Here is a 14,376-nt window from a genome sequence, read left to right as displayed (position 1 = left end):
GCTCGCCCTGCACCCCGTCAGCGCAGCGCAACGCCAGTACCGATATAAAGGTAGCGTTTGCTTCAGGGGCGTCGACTCCAGCTGTCGAAGAGTCAAAGCCAGTCAGCTCCACAAAGCCAGGCAACACTCGCTTTCAGCCTGCTGATCGCTGCGACGGACGTGGAGATGTGTTTGTACGATGCTGCTGGGAAACTCAAGTGTTTAGGCGGCAGGCCCTGGATCGCTCATAGGTGCGGGTGTCTTAAGCTCATTGACACCTGTCCCCTCACACAACTATCATGGCGGCGGCCTCATGTCCTTTGCCATCTTCTGCTTTACACTTTCGACTTCAAGCTTAGTAGCTAACCACAATTTTGCATGTTTAATTGTAGGGGCTTTCGGTAAAAAAAAGTTGCAGTTGGATTGGTTTGGTACTCGAGAGTATGGTTTGTGTTGGGCTGCGAAGATACCATTCGTGTTGAAGTCTTGTTACTTTATTAGTATAGTCAACTGGCCTCCTTTCCGGAGTTGAGTGCTCCCTTCGCCATCCTTCCGTATCCTAGTGTGGTGCCCTTCCGTATCTTAGTGTGGTGCCCTTCCGTATCTTAGTGTGGTGCCCTTCCGTATCTTAGTGTGGTGCCTCCCATGCGGATATCGACTTGGTCGTTATGTCCAGGTACTCTCGCGAGTAAAGCCTTAGGGTGTGTCGCCATTGTATGTGCGTAGTGCCGTACCAGCTCCCAACGTTGAAGAGCTTTCGAGGTCTAATTTTGGGCTTAAGGGCTTTTCTTATGTGTTTTCAGCCTCGACGCCCAACGGAAGGTTCTCCTGGTCCAGTACCGGTGCCATGTTCTCTTCCATGAATGCAAGATATGACTTAGGCTCCGACAAAGTCACCCACAGAGCTAGTTCCAGAATCTCGTCCGGTGCCCGCTCGAAAAACTGTGGGGTTTCTCCCTTAGCCGTAGGAGACTTGTTTTTAGGTGCATGCTCTGTGCGATCTTGGCCTTCAAACGAGTAGTGCAAGAGATATCTCACAAGCTCATGCCAGGGCTGCTGAAAGACGCAGCCCAAGCATCGCTCTCTTCGTCGAGATGCATCTCTTTCAAGCTCGCGAGACACCTTTTCTTGGTCTCAATCCCCCTTTCCTTGGCGTCAGGTAACCGTTCGATGGCCGCAAGTAACATTTCCATGGTATATTTGGCGCGTGATCAGGCCTCTGAAGCCTGTTGTTCAGGCACCGGACTTCCGTCAACGTTCTCGACGGGTACCTTTTCGTCCCCTCTCTAGAGATACATGGCGTCTGCGGTAGCCCAAACCTCCAGCTCGCGTGCCGTGGCCGCCGCCTTCAGCTCTTCCGGGGTCATCTCCCCGTCTGCAGTCGAGCTGATCGCTTCCGGGACTTTGGGTATCTCGATGCTGCCCAAACCTTCCAAGAGGCGCTTCGCCTTGTCAACCTGAGCATTGATGGCCGCCGTCTCCGCTCTTGTTCGATCGAGATGGGATTGCATCATCGCAATGGCAGATTCGCGGGCTTGGTGGGGTCGATATTCGTTGAGGACGTGGTGGAAGTTGATAAACAGCGTCCTGAGGTCTTCGACCTTGGCTTGGCCCTGCTACGGTCAGCGGAGGTCGGGCGTACGGGAACATGGCAGAAGGCTTACATCGTCTGGCGTGGTGGCCATGACGCTGACCAGCTCGAGGAAGTTCATCAGGATGGACTTGGCCATCTTCTTGAGCTCAAACGCACGGTCAAGGTGCTTGCCGTCCTTCTCCTCGGGGGGAGCAGGCGCAAGTCGCTGAATCTCGCCCTCTTCCAGCGACGGTAGTTTGTCGTCAAGCTAGACAGACGTTAGCTTGCAAAGAATACGACGACCATCCTGGATTCCAACACACGGTATAGTTTGCCCCAAAAACCTTCCACGTGCCAGAAGCTGGCTCGGATGGGGGGTTCAGATTGATGAGCTCTTCTGGAATATTGGGCATGCGCGGTGGCAAGTCCTTGACTTCGACGCCATCCTTTTCAGCCTGGGCCTTGCGCAGGTCCTCGATGCGAGCCAACTTCTCGAGTGTAAAATCTTTCCAGAAGGGAGGCGGGTTCGGGAAGGTTGCGGCCACCGCATTCTGCGATGGCTCCTCGGGGTTGTCGGCCATATTTGCGAAAGTCGAGCGAGGTTTCTGAGTCGGCTGGGAGCGTGAGATGGTATCAATGAGGCGGAGTGGTCATTGTCTTGATTGTCCGAGAGACTGCACCGTGTCTGTCTCTGCCTCTGAAGGCGGCGCAAGTTGGAGGGGCGTTGAAGAGTGCCTTCCCAGGTCGACAAGGTTGGCTCTCAAGGAACGCGACTACTTTCATGAGCGCGCAAACAGGCCCGGCAGGCGCCCGAGCCACCGGGGTAGCGTCGGTAGGTCTTTCCCCCCATTCAGCAGATCTAGCCCGGATGTGGCTTAGCGTCACCTGTCTCACCTGTCCCACCTTGTCAACTCCACGTCCCCAGCAGACAGCTGCGCTACGTCGCTCTGGCGATAATTAGCTTGCCGAACGATGATTTCATCCCCTTTCGATTCTTCAACGCCCACCAGCCATTGAGCACTCCCACCCTTACACCCGGCCTCAAACTTTCCTGCGCGCTCTCAGGCGTCAGAAAGACGCACTCCTTTCGACATGGCCGACGTTCGCACCCTCCTCCGTCAGCAACGAGCTGCTCGACGAATCGATCATCCCCACGCGGCATACTCAGATGCGGGCAAGCTTCTCTGCACCCTCTGCCACGAAGCTATCAAGTCCGAATCTCTTTGGGAAGGCCACCTGAGAGGACCAGGCCACGCAGCAAAGATCAAAACCCTCCAGCAAGCTGCATCGACCACCACAAATGGCTCGGCAACCGCGGACGCCGCCCCATCCAACAAGCGAAAGCACGACTCGGACGAGGATATGGCAGAAGACGAAGACATGGCTGAAGCTGTGCGGAAGAAGAAGAGCAGGACCAATATGAGCACTCCGGCTCGCTTGTCCGCTGGCGAGGCGGATCGCGACCTGAAGGATGTGACGCTGACGCCGCCGTCGCTGACTCGCCGGACATCGACGACGCCCGTTCAAGGCGTCGAGATCCAAATCCCCTCCCGACCTGCGACGCCCGCGCACAAGGATGGCAACTCCTCCAACTCCACACCCCTCAACCAACCTGTTGGTCCATCACCACTGATCCCTCGAGAGGCCTCCCCCACACTGGCGAGAACGAAGGCGCCACCCCAGCAAAACGGTGCGGTCGCACCGGCTGAGGCCGCTGGCCAGGTGGATGAAGATGAGTGGGCTGCCTTCGAAGCAGACATTGCAGCTACAACAGCGCCAGTGTCAGAAGACGCGGTGATATCCGCCCCGGCAATGACTGCGGAGGAACACGCAGAGGCTGCGAAGACAGAAGAGGAGGAGCGAGAGAAGCGCCGGCTTGCTGCAGAGAAGGACCTCGAGGACGAGAAAGAGGAGGCTACGCGAGCCTTGGAAGAGGAATTCGAGGATATGGAAGAGCTCGAGGCGAGAGTCAGACGGTTGAAGGAGAAACGCGAGGCCCTGAGACACCAAGGAGATGCCGGTCCCCGTGCCGCCTCCAGCTCCGTTGTTGCTGTCAAACCTACGGAGGCAGTTGGGAAGGAGAATGTAGAAGCGAATGCTGAGGAGGAAGAGGATGATGACGATGATGAAGACGAGGATGAAGACGAGGATGACTTCATGGGCTTTCGGTATCGCTCATGACATCCGGCGTCTAGTCTGAAGTCGTTGCTGCTAGGTCAAAAGACGGCGAACAGTGGTTTTCAAGCGGAAGGTCAGGGCGTCTTTTTGGTGTATAAATACTGTAAATTACCTTCTCTTCGGGTTTATAACATTGACGTCCTCTAATGCCTATGGGCACTTTGGGAACAATCAAGGATTATTTGGCTTCGTCGTGTTCATATGCTGATTCAAATTAGCGATTGTCAGAATACTAGCGGATTGTAGTGATTGTTGAACATACCAACCTGCATTCCCGAAGGAAGGATCGTTCCGCTCGGGTGACGGAGTGTAAGCAAACTTTCCGTCAGGTACATTTCATATTGAACATCATCCGCGAGCCTCAAGAACCTATGCATTACTATATCAAAAACTCCATCTATGAGTAAACATTACTTTTACAGGTATCCTCGGTCGTGGGTAGTTACCATCGCCGATCCCATTACCCCCTTTCTACATCAGTTCTTTCCAACAAAAAAGACATACAAATGCAACCATGGCAGAGGTACCAGATCAGAACGCAACTGCAGCCGTCGGTGCGCGAGGGACATGCGCCGGAGCGGTCGAGGCTGCAGTGCCCTGGTAGACAGTCGCCGTGACGGTGTTGTAAACGGTGACAAAGGCCACAGAGATGGGGCACACCGAGTTGGACGGCTCAGCGGTGAAAGTCGTCGTGGCGGTGACGGGAGGCTGGGGCGGCGTGGTGGGCTTCACGCAGTGGGTGCCATCCCAGTGCTCGCAGTGGTGTGTGCTCGTAGTCGGCTCGGGACCAGAGCTACTCTCCTCACCGCCGCTGCTCTGGGAAGGCACCTCGCTGGTGTGAGAAGGCCCAGGCTTGTCACTGGTGTTTCCGGGTGGGTGTGTGGGCTTGACGGATTCGACGGTTGTCTTGATGGTCGTTGCAGAGCCGGTGAGGGTGACTGTCGTAGGCTGGTAGGTGTTGTTGTCGGGTGTCTCTGACGGGCTGTTGCTCTCGCTAGATGTGACAGAACCGCTTTGGGTAGCTGTAGCAGAGGCAGAGTGGCCCTCAGAGTCGGTAGAGCTGCCATGATGAGGCGGCTTGGTCTCAGAGCTACCGTGTGGGTGAGTCTTGGTGTGTTCATCGTCTGAAGGAGGCTGCGACTTGGTTGTGACTGAGCCGTCAGGCCTTTCGCTGACGGTCTCGGTGCAGGTGACTGTGACCGTCTCAGGTGGAGGGGCAGAAGAGCCCTGGCTGGCGTAGAACGTCTCGGTAATCGGTGAGCGGGTGACGGTGAGGGTGAAGGTCTGGGAGGCTGTGATAGTCTCTCTGATCACTGGAGCAGTCGCTTCAACAGTCTCAGTCTCAGTTTTGGCAGTCGTAGTGGTGGCAGTGACTGTCACGGTGCTAGGCTCCGGCGCAGGCACACACGGGCAGGTGTTGGTGTCTGGGTAGGTGCGTGCCCTCAAGTTCTCGGGCCTGGCAGCGGCGATTGCAGTGAAGGAGAGGATAGCCGCAGCCACAACGTTGCCTTGACGAAGCATTGTGATGGCGAAGTAAGAATTGATGGGCACTTTAGGCAAGTTGAAAGTTCCAGAAGAGGCTCAGTAAGACGAAAGGATGGCGTATAAGCTGGTGCGAGGCCGACCGTTTGTTGAAGACTTGCTTGTCTGTTTTGTCTGAGTGAAGCTGTTACTGCTGATGAGAAGGTGTGTCCATGAGGACACGAGACTCCTTATATGGCAGTCGTTCAGTTGGATCATCCTCAAGGAGGACACAGCAGGCCTTGACAGCCTTGCTGAGCTTCATGATTATCCATCATGGTGGAATGACGCTGCCCTGTATTGCGACCTAGCGCTTGACGAACAGCAATAGAGCTTGCCACGGCTTTGAGAGAACAGCAGACCGAATCCTTCAGACGGCCTCAAGAGGGATGTGAAAATTGCGTCACATTTCTCTCAGATACAGTCCTGTCGCTCACTTGAGCCTTTGCCTGGTACTAAAAGAGTAAACAGCAGAGCACTTGCGGCCAAAGCAGGGGTTTCACAGAATCAATAGTGTGTGTGGTCAAAACGTCCCAAGGGACCAGGGAGAAAACCAATATTGAAGAAGATCAAAGCACCGATATTGAGATACACGTTCCAAGGGATGCTTCCGCTCCCACCCTCTGGCCGATGAGCCGATAAGATACGGCATCGGCATCTTCGCACCGGGGAAGACCACGAGTCGCACGACGATGGCAACAACGATGCGATACCGATGGATCAATCTATTTTCCGGTGGAGATGGCTTGCCAGGACAGAGTCAAAGACCGTGGCTCCGATCCAGTACGTACCAATTGGGTGTTCGGCGGTTGTCCGGTGCAAGAAAGCGATGGCCAGTTCGGGATGTTTGCAAGGTCCAGGTTCCAAAGGCTTTGCCGGGTCTCTTTTCCAACAGTCTGGAAATCGTCCCAAAGACTGCAAACTCGATGGAGACCTCGGCGCTGGCCGTCCCGTCCCGCTGTGGGGCCCGTCATCCCGGCATCTCTGATTCTCCGGGCTGCCGAGGCCGACCGCCTGCCCAAAGCGGGACGTCATTCCATCCTCGCAATCTTGTGTTTTCTGCCAACCGCATCGCAATCAAAACACGCGCCATCAACCAAGCATCTCGAGCCTAGCGTCTGGCTATCGTTCTGCAGCACGAGGCTCTGGTGGCATAGCTACGTCCATTCCTTTTCCATGCGAATTTCTACTTGAAGTAACGACCTCCGACTTGCGCGCGCGCTCCCGACTGCTGCGCCCGCAACCACGCAACCTACGACGATTACGGCGACGAGGGGCAACCGGATCACTCGATCGTGATGGGTGCTTGTGCGTCATGCCTTGGGCGGGGGAACAAAGACGTCTATGACGAGGTGGGTTGCGTTGCACTTCCTCGCCCACTTGACAGGGTAGTATGCAGCGGCGGCTAACTAGCCCTCTTTTTTCTCCTCTCTCCAGGACGAAGAATCACGACTCCTCTACGACGATCCGAACAACGTACACTATGGAAGCTTCGGCGAGCAAAGCGTGAACGGCCAGGAGGACCCGATGGAGGTGCAGCGGGAGACTGAGGCTCTGCAGCGAGTTGTAGCAAAGACATCCGAGTACGTACTGCGGCCTGCGTTCTGTGCACTCCCCTCCGACGACGACCCAAGCTCCGGGACGGCGGGCTTGGTCTTCATGTCCCTCCCAGGAATGCTAACATCGGTCTTCCTAGCAACATGGTCGACATCTTCGAGATTGCCCCGCAGGATCACGCACATCGACCTGCACCGACTACGTTTGCGTATGCAGGGCAGGAAGCCCGCATCGTACGGTACCAGCACTTGTTGTCCAAACTGGATTCCAAGGATGAGACCCCAACAGGTGTCCAAGTGGATTGGCTTCCCCAGGAAGACGACACAATCGAGATGCAACGCGGCGTTCCGACCGTCAAGACAGAGTTGGACAAGCCCCTTGTTGGCACATTTGCAGATGCAGCGGCGGCCATGGCATGACATGCGCCAGGTCATGAATCATTTCCCTTGCCCAATATCTGCTCCCGTTTTTGATCCAGTTTTGCACTGCATTTTTAACCCACGGCGAGAGCGGCTATGCGTTTCCCCTTTTCTGGTTCCTGTATTGCTACTTAGTTTCGGATTGGTCGACATCGAGCCCTGGGTCCTGTCGGTATTACGGCAAACATGGGACGGACAGCTTGGAGTGACGACATTTTTTGCCCATGCTCTTCATTTTTACCCCCTCGATACCCCCTCTTCGAATGCAGGCTATGCACACACAAACTCAACGCTTTTCAACCACAAAAAAAAATACCCACACGTACACCCATAGGACACCCACATTCTCTCACATATCGCTTCCTCTTCACTTTGTTAATCCCCTGTATTGGTCTGCCACCCCTGTATAAAACGCCTGGGCAACAACGAGGTTATGAGGAAAAGGTGGACACGATGGGCCCCAGAAACCCATGACTTAATCAATGAAAATTCCCTCCATCCCACTTTGGCGGCCCCCTGGTTCGCACCATGTCGGGCCAATGACTGCGTCTCGAAGATTCTTCAGCGGCAGGCCATGGGTTGACTAGCCCATTGAAATATGGCCACGTGCACCTCCGGCTGATGTTTACCTTTTCTGGTGTGGACCCTTTGGCAAGGGATGTTGTCCCATGGTTGGAGGCGTAGCGTTCTTAGCCTCGATTCGGACCAGCATTCGAGGCTGGAGGGCAGGTTACGTCTTAATAGAGGGGAAACAGGAGGGAAGCACTTGGAGGCTCACATATTCACTCTGATGCCCGCCATTCAGGGTTGTGCGGGAGTCTGTGCGGTTCCCGAGTCTTATTGGCGGAGATGAGACAAGGAAATGGTGCCTTGAAGTGAAGTGGGATGGACGACATGAAGATGAGGGGTGGTTGCTGCGGCCAGATGGGGCGGCCTCCCAGTCCCCGTCCCAGTCCCAGTCCATCAAGCCCGATACAACCCACCTCGCTCTGTGTCGCCCGTCTCAGTCTCCGTCGCTCCACCCTAAGCCCTTTTTTTCTGCTCCTCCCGCTCCTCCCTCCACTTTGGCCTTGGGTCAGATGACAGGTACCTGTCAGTGGTTTTCTCTGGGTTATTCGACACCTGCAAAAGGTAAAAGGGGGGGTAAAATCAAAGCCCCGGGGGCTTATTCAGTACCGGGATTGCTTCACTGCGCCTGCCTCAACCACGACACTGATGACACGTGAGAAACGATGACGATGACGTTCCCTTGAAGACTAATAAACGGCTTTTCTCCATGCAGAAGGAGGGGTTAGAGCGAGGCATACCGCGGGCGCGCAGCACAGCACAGACGAAGAATGCCTGCCTGCCTGCTGGACGAAGCCGACGGACCGCTCTTTTGGCCTGGCCTGGCCTGTTTTGCTCTGTAACTTGGCCAGATCGACGCAAGACCGTCTGTTGTCCTTCGCCTCTAGTTAACGACATGGCCTTCTCATTCGTCGCCAGAGACCGCTTTCTGCAACGCTTGCTTGCCTGATAAGCACGCCAAAACCTGCTGGATGGGCAGCTGTGCAGGAAAAAGTGGGAGGACCGCCTACTTTGATCCCCTCAGTCGCGCGTTGAAAGGCAAGACCGCCTCGCCGCTCTGGTGTCATTCGACTTTCATGGTTGTCATCTGTACCTGTTTGGGCCGGGCTTGCGAGGAATGGATTTACCGTCGGCAGAGAATGATGAAGAAACGGTCAGCACCAAGGAGGAGTAGGAGGAGTCGGAGGAGGAGCCCGCAGCATGAGGCGCAAGACAGGTATCCGTTCTACTAAGAGGGGACCCTGCAAGTTGTCCCTGTCGCCGTCTAAGCGGCGGGCCGGATTTCGCGACGAAATAAACGTAGACCAGCCTTGATTCTCTCTCTGCTCCTGGCGCGCACGCACAGAATGTCCACAGCGACTGACACACTTCTTTTTGCGCGCGCGCGCGCACACACACAAATTAATCTTACAGAATACGGTCCATCCTATTGATGATCATGATCCAAAAGTAATACAATAGTTGCCAACCCAGATTTTCCACTTTCCACTGTCTTGAAATTTTGCAGAGAGAAAAAGGACCGTCCCGAGCGTAACCACACAGGAGACCAAAAACAAAAGGTGAAAACTGCAGCGAATGAACGGCCGTTACGTGGTTGAACTTGGGAAAAACCCTCCAAGCTAGGGTTACCAGGAAAACCTCCTCTCCAGTCCCGCAGTGTCAAAGTCATACCTCTCTTTCCCCCTTCTTTTCTCACACCGGCATTCGACTCTTGGTTCCTTCCTTTTTCGTCGTTGATAGGTATCTCCCGCGTGAAGATCAAGGAGCCACTGATATAATCATATTAGCAAAGGTCTTGCGCGACTCGGCTTACCCCTGAACAACTTTCAACTGGACCCCCATCTCACCCGCATGGGACCAAAAAAGGTACAAAGTGCAACGATAAAATCAGAGATTGAAAAAAGAAAAAGGCCAAGAGCAGAAGGGGGAAAATGCGACGAAATTCAGAAAGAGGGCTTGGATCATGTCCAACTTACCAATCCTGGAAACCGAACTCCCCCTCTCTATATCGACCCAGCGGCCACAACAACCACGACGATCATATCGTATTTTGTCTGGTCCAATGCGATGTTTGCATCTCGTGGATCTGGCGCTGGACTTCTTGCATCTCGATACTTGTCCGTTCGATGGTCGCCTTGCGGTTTCCCTCGCGGTACCAGCGCTCAATGTCCCTCTGCATCTTGTCGACCCGGCGGGTTTTCTTGTCAATGTCGTAGCACAGCTTGCACTTGTCCGCCTCCTGGATCGTGTCGAATACCAACTTCAAGCCGCACGTTTCGCCTGTCCGGTACTCCTTGTTGCATTGTTGTTTGAACTGACCCCATCTCCAATATCCGCAAACCCAGCGCGTTTGGTAGAAATAACACATCTTTTTTCCCTCTCCCCTCTCTTTTGCTGGCTGCTCCCGTTTCCACACCCTTTTTTGGTGTGTATCTTCGACTCGGTAGCCTCCCCCCTTTTTTAGATGTCGTCTCCGGTTTTCGTTGTTCCGTTTCTTCGTTTCTTTTTCCTTCTCGTCTGCCGGTTTTATTCTCCTTGCGGGCCGGTCCGTGGCTGGCTAGCTGGACAAGGTAACTAGCTCGTACGTCGATGAAAAAGTGGTGGAGAACGTCGTTATGGAGGAGGAGTCAAAATGGTAAGGAGGAGAAAATGGAGGAGAAGCAGCAACGCAACCCGAGAATGGAGTAGAAGTGGCTCGTTTCGGGGTTCTCGGTAACGATATGAAGTCACTGGTGACGGGACTGAAGCAAGATCAAAGGTTTGTTAGCCATCTTCTTATTGATCTTTTCCACCCCTTTTTCGTGTGTGTATTTTTTCCCCTCTGCCTTTCCTCCCCATTCTTGTAGCTCGCCCGCAATGAGCGGTGCCCCCCTCCTCACATCGTCCGCTGCAAATATGCAATACCATGCAGATGCAATGATGTCTTTTGACATTTGCATCCAATCATGGTGCCGCCTTTTCAGGGGTAGCTTATTTTGACTTGTCAAGGGGATTCAACCTGGATGTGGGATGGGCAAAGAAACATGAACCAGGAAGCCGTCTAAGGAAAAGAAAAAGGTCGGGAAGGGGGGAGGGGGTGTAAACAGAATTTTTGTTGAAAGTTGACTGGACTGACTGTCTTGGTGGTATTATTGAGCAACAATGGCCGCGGGAAGCAGCGGGAAAGTGACAGCGGTGGTGGCAGCAAGTGGCAGGCGGCCAGCAACCCGTTTCGGCAGAGGCGAAGAGTTTCGTTCGCAACCGCGATCGAGAAGTCTCTTTTTGGTGTTTGGCGCAAAGGCGGTTGGGCAGCAGCAACTTTCCCTGGAATGATCTGAGGGGTGTGATTAGGGGGCGTGCGTATTTGCCTTTTGTCTGGAACGGGCTTTTCAGGTGAGGATGATTCGTTTCTTTCCGTTTTTGCTGTTGTGTCGTCTCTGACGGTTCGTCTGATATTCTCGGTTTCCCCTTTTGGTGTTGTCGTCTTGGGAGAGGTTGCTTTGTCGTTGACGTACTGTTTCTGCCCACGGAGGTCCTTGTCTACACTTCTTCTTTCGCCTCGTCCTGACTGGAGGGGGAATCAAGGCTAACTTATACTTTGTCAAAAAATCCCAAGGTCATTCATTGGGGACCCGCACGATGTGTTGTCACGACCGGATCGAACGCATACGTCCAGTTTGTCCCATACGTTGCCCCTATACACACACACTACACCACCCTACATTCTACACTACACAACGCACTTACGCACATACATGCGTACATGATGCATATCCCGCTTTCACTAAACGATTGTTCCTATTCGAGATGCTGGAGCAAAGAGGGTTCCAATTGTTTCTCGCCTCCCCTTGCTCAATATACACCTGCATCCGCAGCCACCGAGACGACTACATCCACGGACCACGATCCGCGGCGTCTATTCCGCGAATTATACAATATAGGGGGAACAAGAAGAAAAAGATGTACATGATTATGCGGTTGGCAACTGGCAGCGGCTCGTCATGGAACCGGTCTGGCTGAGCATGCGCAAGAGTGGTTGTCAAATCCGCCCCTGCAGATACAAACCACAGACATCGGACGACAGGACATGCCAGCAGCCGTTCAGCAACGGACTAGGTGGTCTTTCCTGCCTTTGTTCCCCTCATTGGAAACCATGAGACGTGTCTCCTTACTTGCCACGTCGTTGAAATGTTCGAATTGCTTCATCAGGGGACTCGACGTTGTCCGATATTTTCTCCACCTTCAGGGGTTTTCTTGAAGGAGGGGAGTACATGATCAATGGGGAGAAGACGTGTTCAATGGGCGATACAAGGATCCGCGGTCGAGAAGAGGATGTGTTCGTCTGCGGTCAAGGACCGGGGAGAAGAAAGACCACTTCGATGATGTTGGCATGCGTCGGTGATGATGGAAGAAAAGGGGTTGGGAAGAAAAAACCATGATGCGTACCTGTCGAATTCAGGTACGAACTAACGCGTGTGGTGGGTGACATATGCTTCTTCCCCCATGTCTCGTCCATCATTGGGCGTCGATATTCCATGTTCGAACCCGTTCAAACCCCTGGCTCATCTCTCGGTCAATACTAGGTGGTATGGCTATATGGAATAATGGCAGTAGGTATTCTTCCTTTTTCCCCGTTCATGGCCTTTTCAATACCTGTGCCAACCCGTCTGGGCTGCTATGCAAGGCAACACACTGGCAAGGCGGACGGAAGCGCTCCACTACCTTACGAACATGCGTGTGTGAGTGTACTGCAGAAGTCTTGCAGATGAGACTCCCAGGAACAACCCTGAAGTTGGGGAGGGCCTCCCGCTGCGGCCGCGTTGAGCGACAGGGCTAGATTAGCCTCCCGCTTCGAGGCGAGGCTTGCGTGTGGCCGGGGTGGGGGGCTTCATGTCTTGCCCTTTTGAACTTGTCTGTTTTTCGTTCTAGGTTGTGGTCATAGTTCGTCCCACAGGAGACAACTGTCAGCCCAAGAAGGCTGGTGGGGGTGAGGAATCTTCGGCCGTTGCGTCCAGAAGCGAAGGCCTTGGCGGGGGCCGTTTGGAAGCCGGCATGAACCGTTTCACTTTTTGCTGTACGGAAAAGCTCGTTGGGCATAGTTTCTGCATCAATATTTGAGTGTGTTGAAGAAGAGCAAGAAGCTCCTTCAGAGATGGAACAATCGAAGAAGCCAGCACGACACCCATTAGAACATTTTGCCTGCCGGGGGCGTCATTGACGTGACATGGGCTGCAAGGTTGACAAGACCCTCGCCACCGTCCACCGAGACCAGCATCGGCCAAGTTGAGCCTAATTGAGTCTGGGGTTGACCTCTGACCAGGTACGAACGTCTTCAAGGGGGAAGAGAAGTTACCTTGATATTGGGCACGGACGGACAGGATGATAACTATCCCACCCCGGATGAAGCCAGCTCAACATGCAGCCAACACCGATCTCAATACAACAGGTGCTTGGAGTCTTGCCTCCAGAACCAAGCTTGCTGGAGCCGGAAGCCCGTTTCCTGAATCCTTGATTGACGAATCATCGAACTGAATGACCATCCATGCTAGATGCATGATGTGCCTGTCTGGATAGGGATGTTCCTCTTGTCTCGCCTCACCGGGGATGACCCCCCTTTTTTGAACGGGCCGGAGGCATCCTCTCGTCAATCATGCGGGCTACACTGCGCATCCAGATAAACCGTTTATGGAAGTAGGAAATACCGCAGGCCGTTCCCCTCACATGAATCTTTACGCTTATCCTGTTGAGGGTGATCCGTCTTGCTCGCTCGCTCACCGGCCCGGTCTTGGGTTACGGTGGGTGAAGGGAGTCGAGAACGGTCCTGAGGAAAGCCATTTGGGCGCTGGTTGCGGCCCTGGGCAGGGCAACGTGGCGACCGGCCGCTGGCCATGGCCGGATGTTCCACGCTGCATTGCATTCGGTTTGCATCAAGGCTCCGTCAGAGAAAGCAAGTGTAGGTACCTATCATGTAGACTCGAAATACATGAATGGCATCCCTGAGATGGACTGCTCTGCACACTCCCCTCCACGGCCGCCATGTCCTTGTACGCTCTCTCTTTCTTGTCGATCAGGCATGCGGGATCGTGATTTCTCATCTGCTGTTTAGCCTGTCCTCCTCGGCGCTCGACTGGTGGCTTGCCAGCTCCACCGGGCAATGCCTTCCGGTGGCATCCTATTGACTAGGCTGGCAGTGTCCCTACCATCTGCAGCTCACATATTGACAAATGGGTGCGTTCATTGGGGGAACACGACGTCCACTCCCCACGTTGACAGGATCATGAGAGGAAGGTGTAACTAGACGGCAGATCTACGACCGCCATGAGCGGCCGTGGCAGGGCTTTGATCGTCAGGCATAACCTTGCATGAGACAGACAGGATTGTCGAGAAGGGAAGTGCCTTAGCTGCCTGCCTTACTGAATGACAGGCCGAGGGAACATCAGGCTCCCGCGAAAGCGACCTGGCCCAGCCTGGGCCGGAGCGGGGACTTGATCTGATCCTTTGCAAGTATCCATGTCTTGGCATGTGGAATGACATGAACTACGGGCGCGGGCCAAGCGGCCCCGCGAACACCTCAACGTCGGCTCGACCCTTGCGACGGCTATT

At 54.3% G+C, this 14,376-nt stretch overlaps 5 protein-coding genes across 5 annotated transcripts; 2 read left to right on the top strand and 3 right to left on the bottom strand.

Moving 5' to 3' along the window:
• Positions 1–1,265: 1,265 nt before the first annotated feature.
• GCG54_00011697 (Mediator of RNA polymerase II transcription subunit 7) lies at positions 1,266–2,133 on the bottom strand (the record flags this gene model as incomplete). Its single annotated transcript, XM_045411594.1, has 3 exons — positions 1,266–1,592; positions 1,644–1,820; positions 1,876–2,133. 3 exons carry the CDS (start codon positions 2,131–2,133, stop codon positions 1,266–1,268), a joined length of 762 nt encoding a protein of 253 aa, XP_045256831.1.
• Positions 2,134–2,644: 511 nt separating this feature from the next.
• On the top strand, positions 2,645–3,733 carry GCG54_00011696 (uncharacterized protein; the record flags this gene model as incomplete). The annotated part of the gene is made up of 1 exon (XM_045411593.1): positions 2,645–3,733. One exon carries the CDS (start codon positions 2,645–2,647, stop codon positions 3,731–3,733), a length of 1,089 nt encoding a protein of 362 aa, XP_045256830.1.
• Positions 3,734–4,261: 528 nt separating this feature from the next.
• GCG54_00011695 (uncharacterized protein) lies at positions 4,262–5,251 on the bottom strand (the record flags this gene model as incomplete). Its single annotated transcript, XM_045411592.1, has 1 exon — positions 4,262–5,251. One exon carries the CDS (start codon positions 5,249–5,251, stop codon positions 4,262–4,264), a length of 990 nt encoding a protein of 329 aa, XP_045256829.1.
• A 1,298-nt stretch (positions 5,252–6,549) lies between these two features.
• GCG54_00011694 (uncharacterized protein) lies at positions 6,550–7,227 on the top strand (the record flags this gene model as incomplete). Its single annotated transcript, XM_045411591.1, has 3 exons — positions 6,550–6,603; positions 6,689–6,834; positions 6,924–7,227. 3 exons carry the CDS (start codon positions 6,550–6,552, stop codon positions 7,225–7,227), a joined length of 504 nt encoding a protein of 167 aa, XP_045256828.1.
• A 2,605-nt stretch (positions 7,228–9,832) lies between these two features.
• GCG54_00011693 (uncharacterized protein) lies at positions 9,833–10,162 on the bottom strand (the record flags this gene model as incomplete). Its single annotated transcript, XM_045411590.1, has 1 exon — positions 9,833–10,162. The coding sequence occupies one exon, from the start codon at positions 10,160–10,162 to the stop codon at positions 9,833–9,835; it is 330 nt and encodes a 109-aa protein (XP_045256827.1).
• Positions 10,163–14,376: the final 4,214 nt, after the last annotated feature.

Source organism: Colletotrichum gloeosporioides, assembly GCF_011800055.1.
Source record: "Colletotrichum gloeosporioides strain Lc1 chromosome Unknown consensus_110, whole genome shotgun sequence".
NCBI classification, from domain to species: domain Eukaryota; kingdom Fungi; phylum Ascomycota; class Sordariomycetes; order Glomerellales; family Glomerellaceae; genus Colletotrichum; species Colletotrichum gloeosporioides.
The sequence above is the reverse complement of the archived record's forward strand: the minus strand, read 5'-3'. Positions and strand labels throughout refer to the sequence as shown.